The 23105-nt window shown below is 38.7% G+C and overlaps 1 protein-coding gene across 7 annotated transcripts; it reads right to left on the reverse strand.

Annotated features, from left to right (window-relative positions):
* Positions 1 to 386: 386 nt before the first annotated feature.
* On the reverse strand, positions 387 to 21696 carry LOC18447740 (F-box family protein). Of its 7 annotated transcripts, none has more exons than XM_006857827.4 (6): positions 21646 to 21696; positions 20914 to 21093; positions 10716 to 11132; positions 10442 to 10617; positions 5127 to 5245; positions 387 to 1364 (listed from the first exon to the last, which is right to left on the reverse strand). In XM_006857827.4, the coding sequence occupies exons 2-6, from the start codon at positions 21074 to 21076 to the stop codon at positions 1073 to 1075; spliced, it is 1167 nt and encodes a 388-aa protein (XP_006857889.2). In that variant the 5' UTR covers positions 21077 to 21093; positions 21646 to 21696; the 3' UTR covers positions 387 to 1072. The 7 variants fall into 7 exon arrangements, with proteins under 7 accessions (XP_006857889.2, XP_020531399.1, XP_020531400.1 ...); XM_020675740.2 differs by having other exon boundaries at positions 20914 to 21096; XM_020675741.2 differs by having other exon boundaries at positions 20914 to 21123.
* Between the last annotated feature and the right edge of the window lie 1409 nt (positions 21697 to 23105).

A 23105-nucleotide genomic window follows, 5' to 3' on the forward strand; every position in this document is an offset into this window, starting at 1 on the left:
AAATTTATATTTTCAAAAAAAATAAAAAATAAGAGTATTGCATTGTAGATCATTATTTTACAAAAAGCATAAATTACTAAGAAGTCATTTGCTTAGTGAGCGTTGGCCATTGCATTCATTATACAGTCAGAATGTTGTTTAAATTGCAACAAATTTACAATAAAATGGATAAATTAGAGCATACATAAATTTTCCTTTTCAAGATTATACTTGCAATACCGTACCAATGAAAACTCCCACTAGATGAAAATCCCCCAATAGAGAACATGATTCCTCTCTCATAAGATCCTACCTTAAGTGCCAAGGCACTCGACCTTCAACTGTAATATAATATATGCACAAAATAATATCATTTAGAGTATATTAATTTCAAATAAAGTACTCTATTTCAGATAAAACTAATTGCCATTCAAGTCCAAATAGAGTATTTTAATTGTCATTCAAATTCAAATATAGTCTATATTCCAGATAAACTAATTGTCATTCAAACAGACCGGTCATTGGAGGTCCAAATTGGCTGAAATGGATTTGCAATGATTTGAGAGCTCCAAAGTGGTGGAAACGGCTTTGCAATGATTTGAGATGCGCTTCAGGTCCCTCAAAAACCAGAGTGGAAACGCGCTACCCAAGCCTATTCTTCTTTTGCGGAATATATAACCAGCTACACAACAAACACTCTAGTGCCATCTGCACATGGTTATTGAACTCCAAAGAGAACCAGTCACATTCAATTCCTAATAAAAGCTATGTAACCAACTCCGCATGGGAGGATATTACATGAATACTATATTACCAATATGCCAAAGACCTTGGCATGAAACTTTGGCAACAAACTCAATCTCTCTCTCTTAACAATATACCAAAGACCTTGGCATGGAATCACAGGCCACATAAGATCCACTAGAGCAACAGCCTCTCTCTCTAGGCATGGAAACACATACCACATAAGATCCAGTAGAGCAGTCGCCTCTCTCTCTCTCTCTCTCTCTCTCTCTCTCTCTCTTTCTCTAGCTGGTTTAAAGCTCTATAGAGGAAGGAAGAAGATTTATTCAATAACAGGAAGGAAGAAGATTTATTCAATAACAGGGAGGATCTCTTCTTCCTCTTCATCAGAATCATATTGCTCTTGAAAAGCCCCATTTCCAAGCAAGAAGTTGAAGATGTAGTTCCTCCCTCTAACAGCCCTAATCTCTCTAAGCCTTGAGATAAAAGCCTGCCACCCTGAAGCGTGATCATCGGAACCTCTCTCCTCTGTTGAAATCACATCCTTAGCATCGGGGAAATACATCAATGTGTAGTCCAAAGGAATATTGACATCGAACCTCGACATCAATGGCTTCCCCACCACCCGAACATGGCACACACTTTTAACATGAAGATGCCACAGACCAGACAGTCCATTAGTGCCATGCAACAACAATAAACATGGCAGGATACTATGATTTGCTCAGCCGAACAGTATCAAAATAAAAAAGACAGCAGGGTAGTGGCATCCATATAAAATCACAAAATGCTGTCATAATAGAAAAATAATTTGAACCAAAATAGTTCTCATGTTATGGGGAAAGGATCCCATAAGCCCTGATGCAGCTAGACAGGATTGTTTCAGAATTGTGTCAAACACGTAGATCTCAGTTAGGTGATCAAAATAAATAAATAGAAAAAAGAAAAAAAAGAAGAAATCAGTAAAAAAAATGACTCCATTTTTGGTCCAGGCCATCCATTTGATGAAATGTGAATCTTGCCTAGAAGAGCTTCAAATCAGTTTCTATTTTGGAATTGCCAATTAAGGATTTGCAAAACATAGGCTAAAAAATCCTCTCCAGCTGTGTTTAAAGGCTTTTAGCAACAGGCTTGTAGTGTAGCTTACAATATAAAAATTTATCACTGGGAAAGGTCCCATAAAACTGTGGGGTTCCCCTAGGCACCCGGGGAGGACTAGGGCGCCCAATGTCCAAGTGGCCGCTCAAAACCTCAGGCACTCTGAGGTGTCAGATTTACAAATGCATGTGTTATCGACATGCACATATATGTGTCAAATATATATACATTTACATATGGGTTTTCCAATGGTAACACCCTATGAAATCATAGGGATTACATTTAGAAAGGGGTGTGAAGTGCATATTTGAAAAAGGTTAATAATGATATTTGTACTAAATGACAAAAGGTATGTTTGTCATCTCAAGAACAGCATATTTGAAATATTTACTAAAAGACAAATAGTATTTTTATAATGAAAAACTGGAACTTCACTCCATAGTTGCTCGTCTTTTAGTGAAAATATCAACAATATCCTCTATAATGACAAAACAACCCTTACTCATTTTAAAGATATTAATAATTAAAACGACAACAATGATAATTTTAACATTTCACACACTTTTTTAAAGGTAATCTATAGTATTCTATAGGGGGCAAGCTTTCTATGCTTCCCCTATAGCATAAAACTTATATACTTCCCCTTATCCAACCCTCCATTCTGAATGGATGGCTAAGATTGCCCCAATGACAATGTCACGTCTCTACACTTTTATTTTTATTTTATTTTTCTATAAACTATTTTGATACCAAATTTTGGAAGTCCAATCCTCCATTAAACTCGCACTAGCAAAATATATAAAAACAATATTTTCAATAAAATAAAATGACCAAACTACCCCTGAAAGTTTCAAAGGGTATTTTGGTCATTATATTTTATTGAACATTTATTTTTAATATTTTTTATAGGTGCACCCCAATGAGAAGATGGCACGTACCAAATTTTATATTCATACAATTTGCATAAAATAAACTAAAAATAAAATACTTTAAGACGTCGGATCTAAGATCAAACGGTGAGTGGCGCTCTTGATCAAAATTGGACGGCTGGATGGCAAGGGAAGCATAGAACTTCTATGCTGTAGGGGAAGCATAGAAACCTTTCCCTTCTATAGGGTGTTGCCGTTAGAAATGACTTCATGCAACAGTTTATCATAATATAACAAATCATAATATAATGAAACACTTAAAAAACCATGCTAAGGCCATTCGTTTGATCTCAATTTTTAAACATATACTCGTTCAATTTTAATGAACAATCACAAAAAACAAAACTTCAAAACATACCCTAAAAAAATCTTCTTTTAACCTACTTAACATAATTCATCCGTTTGGTGAGACGCTTAGATCTAGGCCTTAGAAGGATTTTCCTACAAATTTTTTAGATGGCTTTGTTATCATTAGATGAATAATGTTGTTGAGATCTCATTATATGAACAATGTTAAAAAAAAAAAAGAAAATTTTGATTTTTGCATTCCTAAAGGCCTAGATCTTAAAATTCGCCAAATGTAGTCAATTCATTGTTGGATAGTAACTATTTTTTACCATATCTAATGTGCAAACTAATTTCCTTTATTTTATTTTTTTTGAGGATTGATTATTGGGACGAAGAGAGTGCCTATGCAAGATTTGGTATCATACAAATGCCACAAATATGGTTTTCTAGAATAGTATTTTCATTATATTATAATGAATCATATATATATATATATATATATATGGGTGTGTGTGTGTGCATTGCCTGTATTCTAATATGCAAACTAATTTCTTTTTTTTGACTATTAGGATGAAGAGAGTGCCTGCGCAAGTTTTGGAGTCATACAAATGCCACAAAAATGGTTTTCTAGAAGTGTATTTTTATTATATTATAATGACAGTGACATAAAATTTGCCCCCCGCCCCCAACCCACACACATATAAGGCTCTAAACAATCAAATTAGAGCCAACCTCAAAAATTTCACAAGAGATTGTTTTCATACCCAAATATCCTCAAATTGATCATTCCGACATCAAGATGCATGGACATGAGAAAAAAATGGATTTCAAGTTTTGCATCTTGTAACACATTTTTGGACAATCAATTTTCAAGATTTTCATGAATCTGCTCGATCTACACTGTTTTTTAAACTTTAAATTTTATAATTAAAAATGAAAGTATGTTTTAAGGCTATCACAAATATTTCCAGTATTGAATTCACATTTCTCAGCACTATTTGAAGGTGTGCTTTACTTTGATTGTTTATAGCCTCGGATTATATGAAAAATATTTCCTAAGCTACTAGCTATAATGAATGGTATAAACTACTAGCTCCTAGCTGTCAGATCTTCATCACATGGTTCAAAATTCATATCACTATTTTATTTTTAATATTTTTTCTATAAATCAGATTAAGATGAAATTTTGGGTGTATATACCTAACACTATTGCACATTTTATATAAATATAAAACAATTACTTTCAATAATTTAAAATGACCAAATTACCCCATCATTTTTAGTATTTCGGTTATTTTATATTTCAGGAACTATGTTTTATTGTGTCCTATTTTTTAGTACACACGTCCAAAGTTTCATTACGATCTGATTTCTAAAAAAAAGATTAAAATTCATATAGTGAAATGAATTTTGAACCAATCAATGAAGATTCGACGACAAGGGGCTAGTAGCTTATACTATTCATTATAACTAGTAGCTTAGGAAATCTTTTTCCTATATATATATATATTCTTTAACTTTTTTATGCAAGTATATGTGCATGAATGTTGAAACAGATTCAAATCATCTAAAGTAAAATTTTGATTCTTTGGATAACCGAAATGGTGAAAAACAAGATTGCTTTTGGGTGTTCCTGAGGCATAGGACTAGATTTTTCACTTCGAAACGGTTACGAGCGCAACAACCCCACCCCCCCCCCCCCCCCCGCACGGGGTTTCCTTCCCTTTTCTCATGGGTCAAAATCAACCTAAATGCACCCCACACTTAATCTTTTTCTGCCATTTCCATGGCAAGACCTGAGCATCTGATCAACACTATGCATTGGGGGCCGCTTGGTCAGCTGCCCAAGAAGGCCCGAGAAGGCGGCCTTGGGTCCTTTGTACACCTCAGCGATGGGCCATTTTTGGGAACAGTGTCCCCTGTTGACATATACACATTGTTCCTATAGTTGAAATATAAAATTTGGTAAAAAGAATAAAAAAAAATTGCCGTTCCTGTTAAGCTTGAAATCACAACTAGGTAAGCTACGCAAGGCAGAAAAATAAACAGCAAGTAATGCAACAAACAAATAGCAGAAGAGAGACAAACCAAACATAGTATAATGCGTCCATCTCTTGCCTCTGAACCCTGCCCAATAACTCTATCTGCAACATCCCACCAATGCACAGAACTGGTCTTGGTAACTTGAAGCTTTGCAGGCAGTTCTCCTGTTCATAGTGCAAAGCAGTCCTAAAATTTTAGTCGAAGATTATAGAACCACAATGAATTGTGAGAGAGAGAGAGAGAGGAGAGAGTAGAGAGAGAGGTTAACAAAAATAAGCAACAAATCGACAAGAAATTGAAATGAATAATCTTCTATTTAAATATATCATGCGTATCCTTGAGTTCTCAAACCTTAGTATGTTAATTTGCTTCCAGGTTTACAATATATAAAGAATGGTGATGAAAGACAAAGTAGAACCATGCTTCAAAGAGGATTAAGGGGTCATTGTCACCCCCCAAAGACAAAAGTAAATGTACTTATAACCATAGTTACCTGAATCTCTGATAAGGAACCTTCACAGAACTCCATGAAGTCTAGAATCCCGATTCCTTATCCTAGGAATCTCGATTCCAATACTTGTAGAATCTGGTTTCTAATATTTATTGATTCTCAATTCCACAATTGGCGAATCTCAATTCTACACTTGTTGAAATAGGTTTCCATATTTACCTATATTTTACCACTTCCTTTATTTATTTATTTTATTTTTACTGAGAAGCGATGTTTAGAAGTTTTCAAGGCATCAAACTACTCAAACTAGACACCCAATCTCAAGCTGTAAGGTGTACTCATCTTTTTTGGCATGAAATGACCAACAGAAACCAAAGTGGTTGTCCACACTCTCTTTAATTTGTTAAGTATGCATTGTATTGATCCAATGGAGAAATTGTGACTCCAAGATGTTAGAAATAAGGGAAAGTATAGAATGAGACCATTTACCTTTGGTACAAGGTAGTCACATTAATCTTGACCATTGGATGTGAAATTGGGTGGCTACAATTATTATTCCACTGACCAAGCTCAAACTTCAAAAGAAAATTTTTCGAACTTTGTGACACATCCAAGCTATCAAATTTCACATCGAATTGTTGTAAGTAATTGTGACCACCTTGTATTAAATGGACTCATTGTATACAATCCCTAAAAATAATGTAAACATGCATGTATAGCATGTCGGTCAATGAATGGCATTGAGACATATAGTTTCCCTTTTAGTTCCCTCCCGATTCCATCTATATAGGATTGTCGATTCCATTTTGGCCGAATCCCAATTTTTAAAACTAGGAATCTCATCCCCCACGATTCCACTTGTACAGATGTTGATTCCAAACATAGGAATCTTCCAGCCAGTGGCGATTCCTCGGTTTCGTTTCCTAAATCAATTCGGTTTCGAGATCACTTTGGGTAATTATGCTCATAAGAATTAAGCCAAATTCAATATTATTTCACCAAGTTCAGGTGAGAGCTATAACTTTTAAGCCTCATAGACATACTTTTAGCTTCATGTCAACCAAAACCTATTAAAAGAGAAGGCATGCAAAAATGACAGGATAATGTCATATAAATTTTAAACTCCAAACATATATAAAGGTTAAAATTATGAAAATAAAAGCATATTTCAAGCATTTTTCACAAAAATATGAAGTTCGTGGGTTGTCAAAAGAGAAAAACATGGAAATACTCAAGGCGAGTGAAAAATAGTTAAGTATTAGAGTGTGTTTGATTTCTGGAAGTCACGGTTTTGGAAACTGCACCATAACAAAGAAGATTTTTAGAGTAAAGGCGAATATGGCAATATCCACTTGCTTTATATTAAAGGCCAAAAAGTGAGTACCACCAATTCCATAGGGGACCATGGAACTTGGGGTATCCACTTCCCTCGAAGAAACGGTATCCAATACCGCGTCTTCCAAAAATCAAACACGCCCTAAGAATCTTTTTGGATGCTCAGGAACTATCTTGATGGTTGGGATTCTTTAGAGTTTGGGGACAAAGTAATTCATCAAATTAGGCAGGATACCATGGGGAACATTTCCCTCAATTATAGATAAGTTCTTTGGAAGCTTAACTAAATATCCTAAATAGCAATAATTAACCACGACAAATTCCATTATCTCAAACAATGAATATGTAAGGATGCCTAGGTAACAATGTGCTCAATGACAGAGAAATGCCAACACTTAAAATCATAGGGATTGAGGGATTTACATATGGCTCTCTCAAAATAAGTCAAAAATAGAAGGGGACCATAATTACCTAGATCAAAAACGAGGTCAAATCCCAAATCCGGATCAAGACTGCGGGATCAAGAGATGCACGAAGATCCAAGGGATATGGATCGAGATTCATACACTATAAGTTTAAGGGACCGTGATCCCAATATGAAGGGAGCACAATCCAAATATGCACAGGGTCGAACGATAAGTATATGGGATCTAGGTTCATCCATCTTAGAACCAAGGCTCCCCAAGTAGTGTACTCCAGCTCAAGAACAAGGTCTATTGAACGATATGACAAATTTTTTTCTATAATTCAAAAAGCAACATATCAGTAAATACAAAAAATCATGTTTTAAAAATATTTTTAAATTTTCTTATTTTATTCATTGGAGTTTGTTTAATCAATGAGAAGTGAAACTAAAAACCCAAAATGAGGATTCAAATTTTAGTCCTCAAGCATGAAACAACCATTATTTTGAAGAACGTAAGTACATAACTTCCTCTAGAAATGTCGAATAAATGCACAATGTTGTAGTGGTAGGGCCATTCCATTTGAACAGCATTTCCTAAGAGGTCGTGTGATCAAACCCCACAAACTGCCTTGTTTTATTATTTGCCTTCTAAATAAGTTCAGTTATATATAAAATGATGTTTGCTCAAAGCAATAACATCAACGTGGCTTTGTAGTATCATGTTGGTTCATGTTCATATCGTCCCAAGTTCAAGCCGTGTACAGCTTAGTGGTGATGTTTTTGTATTTATATAATATAAAAAAGCTCACAAAGAAATTAAAAAAAAAAAAAAACAGCTTCAATGTGAGGAATGGAACTTAAGACCTCACTTGTCTCAACTGTTGTTGTACCACCAAAACCATTAAGAACATGCCTTTAAAAAGGGTACAGTGTTTCAAAAAGCGCTAAGCGGTGCCTAGGCGGCCGGAGGGATCCAGGCCACCCAGCGCTTAGGCGGGCGCCCAAAACCTGGGCGGCCCAGTAGAAAGAAGAAAATTGTGGGGATTTCTTCTCTCTAAAATAGGCTCTAATGGGTTTTAGGTCTCAAATGAACCTAAAACCCACAATTTTTCCTTTTAAAGATAAAAAAAAATGATCAAAAAATGCCCTCAACGAGGGGCATTTCCACCCCTGAGCGGGGCGCAGGCACTGGGCGGCTGCCTAGGTGGGTTCAGGCGGCTGGTGGGCACTCAGTGATATCCGCCTAATTCGGCCGCCTAGGCCTGGGCGATGCACCCAGGCCTTTTGGACCGCCTAGGAGGGCCGCCCAAGTGCTGGGGGGTCCGCTTTTTAAATCACTAAAAGGGAAGACACTTAACGTGTCAATATGTACTCAAAATTGATGACATCATCAAACAAGTATTGTCAAGTGTCAATAACATGTCTATATGTGTCAACACGTAAGACCAAACAAATTTCTAAGTGTCTAAATAACATTGATAAGAGGGATTTGCATCCCATTAGCTAGGGATTTACATCTCCAATTTTGCAGATCGAGATCCCTAAATTCAAAAAATGTTTGTAATCCATATCCCTTGTCCCGAAGCATAAGATTGAGCTTACAGAGCTTGAGCTCCCACCTTCTTAGGAGATCCTAGCAACCATGAAGGGAGCTTCCTCCACATTATCAGATGGGCAAGAAAAGAGGGACCTATCTTTGGAGGCTACACAATCAGATGTAGTATATTCTATACTTATGTATTCATCCAAATTCTATCCTTTCTTGTCTTGCCACTTATCTATCTAAACATCCTCATCTCAGCTATGGATATGTTGGTTCTTGAACAGCTCAACATATTGTCCCATAAAGTATGGTTGGTCTTACATCCGTCCAATAGAACTTTGCCTTCAATATCAATTGTATTCGGTGATCGCAAAAAACTCCGGATGCACATCTCCAATTCACCCATCCAACTCTAATTCTATGCACAACATCTTCCTCAATCTCTCCATTCTCCTAGATTATCGACCTTGGACATCGAAATTCAAAAACAACCTTTTTAGGTATTTCTTGACCATCGATCTTAACTACTTCCTCGTTTCTACTCTCATTATTACTAAACTTGCATTCTATATATTTCATCTTCGTTCAGCTAATTTTAAAACCATTAGATTCTAGAGCATCCCTACAGGGTTCTAACTTTGACGCCGCCTCTAACCTCATAGATCAAAACTATAGCATCCGCAAACATATACCACAATACCTCATCTTGTAAGTGCTTGGTTAACTCGTCCATAACCAAAACAAAGAGTTAGGGGCTTAACGCTAACCCCTTATGTAAGCTTATTGTCACTAAGAACTCACATCTCTCTCCACTAGTTGTCCACACACTAGTTAGTGCTCCATCATACATATCTCTTACTACGTCAATATAGCCTCTGGTGACTCGTTTCTTTTCTCGTACCCACCAAATAAATCTCTAGGTACCCTAAACTTCTCAATTAGTTGCCTAAGTAGGAAAATAGCTTTGATAGTTGACCTCCCTAACATAAAACCAACCGATTTCTTATACACTCATTTCACACCTTAGTTGTTGCTCAAACACTCTCTCCCACAGCTTAATAGTGCGACTCATAAATTTAATCCCTTGATATTTCGTAAAATTTTGTAAGTCTCCTTCATTATTGTAAATAGGTATTACAATACTTTTTTTCCATTTTTTCCATTTTTTCCATTTTTGTTCGTAACATCTTCTTGAAACTTGGCAAGCCAAGGTATGCCAAACTCCCCCATGCACTTCCAAACCTCTATCGGGATACCATTTGCTCCTAAAGCCCTTCCTATCTTTATCTTTCTCAAGGCTTCTTTCACTTCAAATATCCCAATCTTGCTAATGTAATTATGAAGTCCGCCCTCAATTATGTTAAAGGTTCCTCGAAACGTTGCGTTCCCATAATATTCACCATTTAACAATTTTTGAAAATAAATTATCCACCTTTCTTTCGCCTTGTCAAAATTCCATTAAAAAATTGGGCCTTCCAAAATCCAAATAAAATAAAAACAAGATATAAAAGAAGAAAGCACCCTAAACACATACTTATCCCTACAACTCTAACTCTATAACATCATTTCAAATCTACAGCATTCAAAACCTAAAAGTCTTAACTTAATGTGAAGTGGCATATTACCTGCAACATTGGGAAGTCAGGTGACGTGTATGTCCAGACATAATTGTCATCACATTTGTGGTCAGGCAACAAATCATCCAAATCTTCACTTTCCAAGCTATAAGATAACTTGGAATAACCTAGCCTGAACCGGACAGCCTTCGCAGAATATATGGGACTGCCCCTTTGAAAGTAAGCTGCCAAAACAGATAAAGATCCTATAAATATTGAATATAATATAAATTTCCAACAAAATAATAAGAGAAGGCATAACAACACGAAAATCAATACGAACCTTGGAAAGGCTGTATATCTATTTCATGTATAACACATAATTTCGACTTTAGCTTGTATGTGAGTGTTTCAGGGGCCTCAATATTGCTAGCTCCTTGACTTGACCAATAGGATGGCCTCTCAAACTCCCTAGGGCTTGGGTTCAAGGTGTTCTCAATGCTTTCATCTGGATAATTGTCTGTACTAGAAGCACCAATAGGAAACTGAAGGCAACATTTGTCTGATACAAGCGTCATGAGTTCACGAGTGAAGCAAGCATAAATCTTGTGCTCTCTCTGTAAATTTTCCCATTCTAAAACTTTGCTTGATCCAATTGGTGGAGGATCTACTCCATTTTTGCATTCCATCACTCGAGTGATATGGCATACTTCGGGAAACATTTTTATGCATAAATCCTTACAGAAACGATTCTCGATAACTGCAAAATGTCACACAAACAACTTTAGCGCTCAATCTGCTGATAAATGAAAATTATTGATAAAGACGACATTAAATGTCTAACATAAAAATAGGAAAAAATCCTAGCTATGATATTTCAACACAGTGTCAGAAAGTGTGACCCTGACCGAGCAATAGGTCCTGGCCCGAGCCGATTACCGGGCTGAGTCTAAGTAACTCAGCCCGATTAGTGCTCGATTATTGTAGCAGCAAAAAAAAAGATCAAACAATTATAAAAATATAAAAAAATCCAAAAAAAATAGGAAATGTACGTTTAAAGTACGATTAAGAAAACACTTCAAAAGTATGTTAAAAAATTGGTAAAAAATAGATTTTAAAACATCAACTTGTGAATGGGGTACTTTTGAAATAATCCAAAAAAGATGGAAAAAGGTAAAAATAAGCATTAATGGCTAAAACGCTTTCTAGTCTTTAACAAAATGATAGAAAACATGAAAAACGTATCCCAAATAAATTCCTTACTTTTAGAATTTTTTTAATATTCCGAGTTAGACACCCAACTCAGGACAACTCGGGCTCGACAGGGGCCCCGAGCTTGTGTAACTTTCTGATTTTGCGAACACTACAACAATAATAGAGAAGGAAAAGAGGGGCATCGAGGCGTCGGGGGGTGCGCATATGTTATCTTATATTCATGCCAAACAAATGGACTCTAAAAGATTTTCCAAGAAGCATCATACACGCAGATACACTAACAAGTAGAACTTTTCAACCCAAATCCTCAGAATACTACCATTATTTTCTTTTATCCTAATTCTTTTGAAGCAATTCTATTTTTATCAATAAGTAAAATAAATAAAGTTAGAATAAAGGGAGCAACCTCTCCATTGCATGTGCTAATCACATATCCAAGGAATAGTATTAATAAAGTAAAAACTCAGAACTAGAGGATACTATAAAACAATCTCCATGTAGATTCCAAAGGAAGGGAAGAGTCATAAGTAAGGCAACCCAATGCAATACTCTCACCCAAGACACTCCACACAGGTAAAAAGTCTAATTTCCATCCCTTCCTCGCCAGATTTTTCAAACTTTAGAAGATAATGGATACAGCACATCTATATATTCTATCGAAAATGTAAATCAGGCTACTCCTAAAAACTTCCTTATGATCAAATCCTTGCAGAATCCATTGCCAACAAAAGAATTCATATCAGTACTTTCCATGTGAAAGCTACTCCTAAGAAACACACCATACCTCAACAAGGAATAGAGTAACCAAAGCAAAAACCCCAACTAGAATATCTACAAGAAAGTAAAAGAATTAGAATAAATATCTCAAAGTATTAGCATTATCCCTTAGACAACCCTTTTCTCCCCAATGCCAATCGTAAACACCATTGATTTATTCAAAGAGCAACACTTCTTGATAGCTAGTAACGAAAAAAAAATTTATAGGAACCAGTGCTGTAAAAACCAGCGAGCCAGCTTGGAACAAGTGGGTAAGGGGCAAGGGTCAAGACCCCTGGTTTTGTGGGGTTCCCACCTATTCCTGCCGGTTCTATTATTCTTTTAATTATTCTCTGAAAAGAATGGAGAACGGGTGAGCCTTAACCCACCGGTCAATTTTGACAAAAATAAGAGGAATAATCCTAAAAATCACATCTATATTAAAAGTGTAGGCTTGACCCTACTAGCTACTGGTCATATTGTTCTCATGTGCAATTCAAATCCCTAAAATAAGTAATCGGAGGAGAGAGGCATGATGGGTGGCTTTTAGTTCAATCTATAACTGCTAATCTTGATAAGAATAAGATCCAACAGAAGATTGGGACACGTCTACACTCTTAAGGTGATTTGATATCTATGGTATTGTTTCTCATTTCTCTGAGATTTTTGAAGATCTTAAACTTTTCTTCTACCTGTCCCAAGGCTGGGTAAAGGAGGTGGATTGTCTTGGTAGGCAGCCAGCAAAGTCATCTTATCATGAATCCTTAACCTATTTTATAAAAAATGGAACAACAAGATTCATGTAGCCGGCCCCAACTCATTGGGATAAGCTTGGATGACGATGATAATGATGATTTACAATTAAGATTTAACATTCTGGATACCCAAAAAACCAAATAAACAAAAGAGATATGAATAGAGGGATCCATGGGTTGATATGGAATAGTAACTTCATAGAGAAATGAATAGAGGCGTCCATGGGATGATAAAGAATATTTGTTCAACTACATAATTACGTTATATAAATAGATGATTTCAAAATCAGTTGCTGGATGGCGTCTTCTCTGCACTCTGCATCAGCTGCTGCTCCTCCTAACAACAACAAGAACCCCTCTTCCTCTTCTTCTGCCCAGTTCAAGCACTCTTTCCCTCGCATACGGAGCCAGAAGTTCCATGGCATCCCTTCTCGGAGAAATGGAGGTGGTTGAGCTTTGGGTAGAAGCATCCCTTCGAGGCCCAATAGTTTTGTTCACCTAAGTAGGAACCACTTCAATTGAGAGGAAATTTATAACCTTTATCCTAGGCCTTCACCCTCCCGTTCTGTTAATCGGCCTTTTTTGGCGAGTTCTACGTGCGACCTTAATAGGTTGCCGATTGGCCCCAAGTCTTTCGCACAGGTCCTTAACTCCAAAATCCCTATTCCCCTTGCTCCTCCTCCCCACCACCACCCCTTGAGGTCCTGGTAGCCTTGTCTTCACCTGCTCACCCTCTGGTTATTGAAACTTCGGATTTAGTGTCTCACCCTCTTGCATATCATTTAAAAGCCGCACTTGTTGGATACTTTGTCCCACAGCAGAACAACATCCGGGGAATAGAAAAATGGGCACAGAACCTATGGGGGGAACCCAACATTACATGCAGAACCATCTCTAGGGGAGGTATCCTCCTCTCCCTCCCATCTCCAACCTTAGCCCAAGAGGGCTAAGCTGTTCCTGAGGCCTTGGTCCCCCAAGGAAGGGGCGTCGACAACCCTTAAATATTGGGTTACTTTAATGACATACCCCTTCATGCTTGGTCTCCATCCTTCAAGAAACTAGCCCAAGTGTGCGGTCATTTGATTTCCATTAACTGGAAAGCCCTGAAGGTCCTCCCCATGGGGTCGATGCAAGTTTTGCTTGAAACCTTTAACCCCTCCCTTATCCCTCCTAAGAAATGGATTAAGATTGAAGATTCCTTCTTTCCTATTACAGTGAGATGGTCCCTGGCTTCGTGGAAGAAACTTACAAGGAAGAAGACGAGCTTGCCGGAATAGTGGATTAAGGTCACTGGGAAATCTAAATCCCGGTTGTCGAGATTGGACCCCCCCAGAAGAACTACGAGTGCTCGTCAAAAGACACACATGTCACGTATCAGGGATTTCAGTACAAGGGTACAGATAGGGGTACATTGAGTAGATCCTTCTGTGGATTCTCACCTTTACATGAGCCTGAAACTCTTGTCAAGGCCGCCTCCCTCAGGGATCTTCCTCAAGATCCAGTTTTATTGCCACCCCCCCCCCCCTTGCTCCCACCCATCCCAAGATAGCCTCGCCACGTGTCCTTCCAAAAAGAACATCACAAATTCCCACACAGCAGGATTTGACAACCACGCCGCCCCAGCCGCCTGTACCTCTTTCAATTGTCAGCCACGCGTCCCCCATTGCCGCCTCTCCTTTGCCATCGGGACTGCCAGCAAAATCAAGCCCCTCTCCTCCCTACTCGAGAGGTAGCCCCTTGGTCTCCCCTTCCTCGTCCTTGACCCATAGAGGTCTTGTAACCCTAGGGGTTTCAACTCCCTCCTCTGACGCTCTGATGGTACAAATGGTAGAAGTAAATCCTATTGTAGAACCCAGGCCCCCCTCTCCCCAAGAGATGCCGAAGCACATCCCTCTTCTCCCCTCTGTAACGGTAACCCTAGAGGCGACTCTCGGCAAAGAGGTGCTTCCCCAAGTGTCTACCTCAACGGGAGTATTAACTTCTGAAGCCTTGTCAATGGGACCTCCAACTTCACCAGTTATTCCCCCCAGAGATCCCCCTCTTGACCTGCTAGCTTGATGCCTGCACCCTCTTTCATTTTCTAAATCCTTCGTCCCCGCCTTCCCTGACATAGACTGGTCCCATTACCCTATTGGTTTTCTATTGGTCCATTCTTCTAATCCTTCATCGCTGGACTTGGAGGCCTTTGCTGAGTTCTTGGCCCATTATCTCGCTATCTATCCAGCTCTCACTCCAATTTGTCAGGTCAGCTCTTTGTTCCTCCCCTTCTACTGTATTCATGGTCACCCCCTTATTTCTCGCACTGCTTTTCCCATCTTTAAGTTTCCTTTGCTCCACATCGTTCCAACCCCTCTTTCATAGTGGGTAATATCATCGATATAGGGGCCTTTGCATCCAATGATCCCCTTCCTCTCTGCCTTTCTCCCCCCTACTTTAACCCTTCACCCTAGCACCACCCTTATCTTTCACCTTCTAATCCCTCTCCCAACGAACCTGGTCTAACCAACGCCCTCAATATTGCTCAATCAAGTTACCAAGGCCCCCCGTACCCCCCTTCTTATCTCCTTTGTCCTCCTGCCCCTCCTTCTTTACCCCTAAGCACCCCTTCTTCCCTCCCGCGCCACTACCCTCAGCCAACCTCCGATGGACTATGCCCGTTCAGCCATCCGTCCCTGATGTCTGACCTTTTGCAGCAGAGAGAGGAGTCGCCTAGACTTGTCAGCTACGACAACAACAACTCTCACAACAACAACAACTCTCACACCACAAAGGTTAAGTATTTCTTTAGGCTTATGGGTTTTCAATTGGAAGACGCAGATCATCACCTTCTCCTCTCTCTTGACGCTACCTCTGGGGAGTGGGAGTGCTCGCAGTAGGAAAAAAGGTTACAGAGAGCTACTTAACCTTTTCTCTTCCTTCAACCCTGGACATATCTACCCCTCGGATTTGTCCGCTGAGCATTCCATCCCAACCAAAGGTCATCGGCCAGGAGGGCTTCCAGAATGGCCACAAATACCCCCTCTTCTATTCCAAGATGATTATCTTATCATGGAATATAAGAGGTCTTGGACAGGTCTCTAAACAAAAAGTTGTTAGAGATCGCTGTGCAAGGTTCAAACCGTCTATTCTGGCGCTCTTAGAAACCAAAAGACCGGAGCCTGACCTGCTTTCTGTCAGAAGTGTTTTGGGTAGACTTCCCTGCCAGTGGATCTCTCGCCCTGCATCTGGGGCCTCAGGAGGAATATGGGTTGTTTGGAATCCTTCTTAACACACTCTAACCTCATACCACGTCGGCGAGTTTACAGTCACCGTATTACTATCCCAAAACTCTGACAACCTTAAATGGAAGTTTAAGGTTGTCTATGGTCCTAACAGGGCTTCTTTGAGACCTAGATTTTGGGAAGAAATTGATGACATAGCCGACCTACCTCATTCCATTTGGTGTTTGGGTGGGGATTTCAATATAACTAGATGGTCCTTCGAAAGAAACTCCTCGAACTCTATCTCCAAGAGCATGACAGAGTTCTCGGACCTCATATCCAAACACAAACTAATTGAGATCCCTCTACTAGGGAATCACGTGGTCAGACCATGGGGCCCAACCCACTCTATCTAAATTGGACCGCTTTCTTGTCTCTCCTACTTGGAAAGAATCCTTCCCAAGGTCACATGCCTCAACTCTCCCCAAACCCACGTCAGACCACTGCCCAATTTTACTTAATACCCAGCAAGTTCCTAGGGGACCCAAACCTTTCCGGTTCGATCCAGGAGAAGGACCTTCCATCCCTTCTCCCTCTATGGTGGCAATCTACCTCTAACCAAGTCACAAGATGGGTTGGCTTCAGACTTCAAAAAAAACTACAATTACTGAAGTCATCTCTTAAATCTTGAAGCCTTTCACTTTAACGTAACTTCTCAAATGCCGAAAAAACACAATTGGATATCTTCCAGGACCTTGATAGGAAAGAAGAATCCAAACCCCTCTGGCTTGCAAAGGCAGACCTCAGATAATCAACTAAAATGGAGTACCTTTAAACACTCAAAAGGAAGAGATTTACGGGTATCCAAGATCAAGAGTAACTTGGCTTAAATCAGGGGACCTAAATACCAAATTCTTCCATAGAATCGTGAATAGCCGAAGCCGAATGAATTTGATCCAGAACATCAAAGTTGGAGAATCTGTGCTTTATTCAGCTCCAAAAATCGAAGAGGCTATCATTCTATACTACAGGAACCTCTACTCAGCTCAAAACTTACCTAGACCCACTATGGGAGATCTGAATTTCAAAACCCTTCCAACCCATAGAGCAGATTGGCTAGAACGACCTTTTTCTCAGGAAGAAATCGAGAAGGCAGTGAAGGACTTGGCATCCGATAAGGCGCCTGGTCCAGACGGTTTCCCCATGGCTTTCTTCAAAACATTTTGGTCCACCTTCAAGGAGGACTTCAATGTGTTTTTTGAGGAATTCTATAACCATGGAAAACTTAATAAAGCCTTGAATGCCACCTTCCTAATGATGGTGCCAAAGGTAGAAGGAGCACAAGACATCAAAGACTTCCATCCAATTAGTCTCCTAAATTCCTCATACAATATTCTCTCCAAAGTTCTGGCTTCCAGGGTCAAAAATGTCCTCAATTTGATCATATCCAATCCCAATCAGCTTTCATTAAAAATAGACAGATATTGGACGGCGTCCTGATAGCTCATGAATGTATTCACTCTCCAATTAGACAAAAGAAGCAAGGCCTAATTTTCAAAATTGACTGGGAGAAGGCGTATGACCATGTTGCTTGGTCAATTCTGGAACAAACTCTCTCCAGAATGGGATGTGGCGAAAGATGGAGAAAGTGGGTGAGAGGATGCTACTCTAGCCCTTATTTCTCAGTCTTAGTAAATAGATCTCCTAAAGGATTCTTCATATCGTCAAGGGGACTAAGACAAGGAGACCCCCTTTCCCCCTTCCTCTTCACTATAGTGGGAGAGGTTTTCAGCCAATCAATATCGAGGATGTTCCAGGCTGGGTTACTATCTGGATTCAAAACAAGTAGAACAGGGCCAAGTGTGTCACACTTACAATATGCAGATGACACCCTGGTATTCCTTGATGCAAGTAAGACTGAAGTTCAGAACCTGAAAATCTTCCTTGCTTGCTTTGAGATAGCCACTGGATTTAAGGTCAACATGGCAAAATCCAAAATGATGGAAGTTGGCCTAAACTCTTCATCAACCAGGAACCTGATAATGGATTGGCAGTGTGTAGAGGAGGAAATCCCAACCTTTTACCTAGGGCTCCCCTTAGGCCTTGGAAGACCCAATAAACGGATGTGGACCCAGGTCATTGATAAAAACGATAGAAGGCTAGCAGGATGGAAAGGGCAAAATACCTGTCTATGGCAGGCATATGCACCCTTATCAAAGCATCCCTGGCCAATACCCCGATTTACTTCATGTCGCTCTTTCAAATTCTTGCTTCAGTAGCTAAAATAATTGAACAGCTAATAAGGAATTTTCTATGGTCGGGTTCAACAGAAACTAAGAAAATCCATCTAGTATCTTGGAAAAAGATTTGCTCACACAAGAAGGGAGGTCTGGGGATAAGAGATATTAGGAAACATAATTGGGCCCTTCTGGGGAAATGGTGGTGCAGGCAAGCAAATCATGAGAATCAACTTTGGACATAGGTGATTAGAAGCAAATATAAAATCTCCTCAGTAAAGTGGCTGCCAGAGACTGACTCCTACTCCACAGGATTAGGTATCTGGAAGACCTTGATTTCTATCCTCCCTCGTTTCATAACCAATACCCGCTTTCATGCAAGAGGCGGGAACAGAGTGATATTTTGGGAGGATTTGTGGATAGGGTCTGCACCACTAAAAGAAAGATTCCCCCTACTCTTTGCCATCTCCAACCGCAAAGACTCAACGATAGATGTCAAAATGACTTTATCCGGCCACAATAAGACGTGGAACCCATCTTTTAGAAGTTCTTTGGCTAAGGAAGAACTCCTTCAATTTGCAACTTTAAGTTCTGAATTGCATGGATCTTCTTACCACAGTCAGGGATGGATTCCATCATTTGGTCCCCATCAAGCTCAGTAAGGTTCACGGTTGCTTCTTTCTATAGAGTCTTGGTAGAGGGGTCACACTTCGCCAGCCCATCAAATAGAGTGTAAGACTCTATAGCACCACCAAGGACTTAAAAAGGACTAAACTCTTCCAGTCGTTAACGTTCCAAGGGAAGCCACTAACCTTAGACAACCTTCAGAAAAGAGGATTCCAACTTCTTGACAGATGTATTATGTGCCTTAAAGAAGAGGAAACAGTTACACATGTGTTATTACATTACATTGTGACTTGGCATATTCTATTTGGAGTCTAACTATTCAGTTATTTAGACTCACGTGGGCTCTCCCACATTCAATCCAGGCTTTGTTATCATAGTCCTTTGAGGACAGCTTTAGGAAGTCGGGGAAATTCCTATGGAAAGCTTCGGTAACAGCTACCCTCTGGCACATATGGGGGGGAAAGAAATTCTAGGATCTTTCGCGGTAATGAATACTCCCCAATCCACATTCCAAAAAATAACATCCTCAATTATTTTCTGGGCCTCCCACCACAAATTATTCGTGAGTACTTCCGCCTCTTCCTTTTTGCGAGATTGGGCAAATTTAATTAATCTTAGTCATCATCAGAGCCGAAGAACCCCTCGATGGACCCCTCCTCCAGAGGGTCAAGTAAAGCTCAATTTTGATGCTAGCTCCTTTGGTAACCCCGGCCCGGCAGGAGTAAGGGCGATGTATAGGAATTTCAAAGGACAAGTCCTTCTCACCTATTCTGCACACATAGGTATTCAGGACTCGCAAACAGCAGAAGTCAAAGCCCTGCTAATTGGAATAAAAAACTTTAACCATTCTTGGGGAAGAATTCTACAAATAGAAGGAGATGCCAAAAACATTATCAAGTGGGCTTCTGGGTTAAGTCATCCACCTTGGTATTTGATCAATATTTTTATGAGATTCATCACTTATGCAAGGACCTGGAAGTCACTTGGAAGTACACCCGAAGGACCGCAGACGCACTCGCTAAAGAAGCTGCCCGCCAACACACCTTACTGCATACAATGGGTCTGAGTGGTTTTCTTTCGCCCCTCGTAACTATTATTGAAAAGGGACAAGTATATAAGCCCCTACCATGCTTTCTTCTTTTTTGCTTTTGTAACTGAGCACATATATAAGCCTTTTCAGCTTCTCAGAGTGCTTGTGTCTGTATTGTCTGGTCCTCCTCTTAGGGACTATGACACAACTGAGGTCCACGTGTGGTGGACCCAACTTTGACGGTGTAACTTCTTTTAAATTTTAATGTTAAGTCAACTTCTATCAAAAAAAAATTACGTTATATAAAAAATCCTGCAAAAAAAAACACGCAATATTCAATATTCACACATTTAAATATTTAAAAAAGAAATCCATGCATTTGACGGAAGGCGATGGGTATATTGCAAGGTTCAAAAGGCAACTGAAAAAAAAAATAAGAATAATGCTCATGCCATTTAGAAAAACCAAAAAAACCATTTCACAATTGAAATGGAATAATATCCACAATTGGAATCACAAAAAAAAAAACAAAACATTTTCTCCCATGGTTCTAAGAATTTGATAGAAAAGACATCCTATTAATGCCTTATCAAACCGCTAAATTTTAAGCACAAAAGCTCACAATAGGTAACCAAAAGAAGGGCAGAAAATGCCATTTAGCCCATAAAAGTAATCAGTAGCAGGAACACCAAAAAAAAAGCCCTAAATAATCTATGCTTACCGAAGTTCCTCCATGAACGAGAAACACATGCAAGGCGAACCAGATCACCAGGATCATCCAAGAACTTCAGAACATGCTTCGATGAATCAATGTCTAGTTTCTCCAACATATCCACGCAACCCTTCATCTCCATCTCCATCTCCATCTCCATCTCCATCTCCATTAAGAAAATCCCACTCACTGCTATTAATCCATCATGAAAACCCCGAACTAAACGTCAACAAATCAAAAACTTCAACAATGAGACAAATCAAAAACTTTAACAATGAGAAACAATAAGAAAACAAACCACCACATAGATTCACCTCAAACCAGAGTCCAGGATTTATTTATTTTTTGAGAAAACCAGAATCGGGATTTGAAAAAAAAAAAAACAGAAACTCACAAACATGCAAATAAATTACTCAACACAATTAATCCACCACGCAAAACCCTAGATCAATAAAAAATCCAACAATGAGAGACACAGAACCCTAGAAAATAAACCTTCCATTGTTTCAGCCCAAACCAGGTCAAAAGAAACCCTAGAAAGGAAAAAAAATCCACATACACAAATTACCTCAACAGTAAACCCTAAATCTAAAAAAATAAACTTGCGTAGAATATCACAAATCCAAGAAAAACCAATGGATTGACCCAAAAATTGAAGTACCGAAAATGAAAATGAAAATGAAAAAAGAAAAAAGGAAAAAAATATTTTCGGGAAAGAATAACCAGATAATAAAGGCGCACCTTTTCTTTGGACAGTGACCAGACCCCAACGGAAAATGCAGAGATAAGGCCAAGGAGAGTCAAGAGTTGCCTTATCTTTATTTATAGAACGGGAGCGTTAACAGGGACACCCGGCAATGCGCTGTGAAAAGTGAATATAAAAATATTTATGCATTTAACTATATTTGAATATTTATGCATTTAACTATATTTGAATATGAAAAGTGATTTGATACGGTTGTAGCCCTATCAAAGTAAGTAAAGTCCCATCTCATAACTCATTCCAAATTTTACTATTTAAGTATTAGAAAACCTTTATATCGATCATTTCGGCTAGAATATTATGGTTGCGAGAAAAATTATGATTTTAAGATCTAAAAAAATGTATATTATAACAAATTATCTAGACCATCCATTTTGCTTTAAACATAAGTGTTCATAGATCTGCAAGATCTGTACCATCTTTTAGGTTTCAAAATTTATTGTCGGTGTTAGAAATTGATTTTAGAGCCATCATAGAAATTTCCATCGCTAAAAGTACTTTCCCGACAAGGACTTGAGGTGGGGTTTATTTTGTTTTCATAAAACCTAGGCCTTATAGAAACCTCACTCTTTAAAAATAAATCATATACTAGGACCCGAAAAATATTATTGGACATACTCATACCCGATCGGACCCAAACCCAGGCTTGAATAGTGTTCAGTTCTAAGAATTTAACCTGGACTCGACCCATTGTGTCCAATTTTTTGACCTATATCCATACCAGGATCGGGTCTACCCCTCGGGTCCAAGTCCATTGATGTTCTTAGTATGTTACGATGCAATTGGCATACAGATGCATCCGTAGCTATAGTGGTAAGGTGCACCTTCAAATTTTATCATGGTATATAATTTTGATGTAAAATGTTATTAGGATTATCTCAAAATCTATTTTTATATCTAATTATAAAATTTTAAATTTTAAAAATGGTTAAAATCAAGTAGATCTATAAACATATTAAAATCTTGAAAATAGACAGTGTAGATAATATATTGTAAAATGCATTATTTTTGGGACTTAAAATCTTTTTATTTTTCATAGTCATACAACTCGATGTCAAGATGATCAATCAAAAGGTTTTTTAACATTAAAAGTACCTTTTTTGATGGACTTTTAACGTGCATCGGTAGTTCTACATTATAAGGTTGCATCCTAATATAAACTTTTTCCAATATGTTATTGTGACTTTTAACAAAAGGTTCTCGTTTATTTTCAAACTTATAAGTACGTCCAGGGTATATTCATGTGTTTTTACTAGGGGTGGCAATGGGTTGAGTAGCATGGCAATACAGCTGCTTCCCCCGAGCAGTGTAACAGTAACTAAAACGAGCTCGAGGCCCTAGCTTGGGTTTGAAATCTAGACCTGGTGGCCAATCAGGTTGGGTTTGGGCTTAGGCTTAGGCTTGGAAAAGGTGGCGATGCCTTGATCCTACCCTTTTA

Source organism: Amborella trichopoda, chromosome 9 (assembly GCF_054954075.1).
Source record: "Amborella trichopoda isolate Santa Cruz 75 chromosome 9, AtrichopodaSantaCruz75HAP2 v2.0, whole genome shotgun sequence".
Taxonomy (NCBI): Eukaryota; Viridiplantae; Streptophyta; class Magnoliopsida; order Amborellales; family Amborellaceae; genus Amborella; species Amborella trichopoda.

Bases quoted from the DNA above. Each gene is read 5' to 3' on its own strand.
- LOC18447740 (XM_006857827.4), bottom strand. From the start codon at position 21,076: ATGGAGATGGAGATGGAGATGGAGATGGAGATGGAGATGAAGGGTTGC. The intron at 10,618-10,715 runs GTTCGTATTGAT...CTGTTTTGGCAG, and splicing joins AGATATACAGCCTTTCCAAG to CTTACTTTCAAAGGGGCAGT. The intron at 1,365-5,126 runs GTTTGTCTCTCT...TCATGTTAAAAG, and splicing joins GACGCATTATACTATGTTTG to TGTGTGCCATGTTCGGGTGG.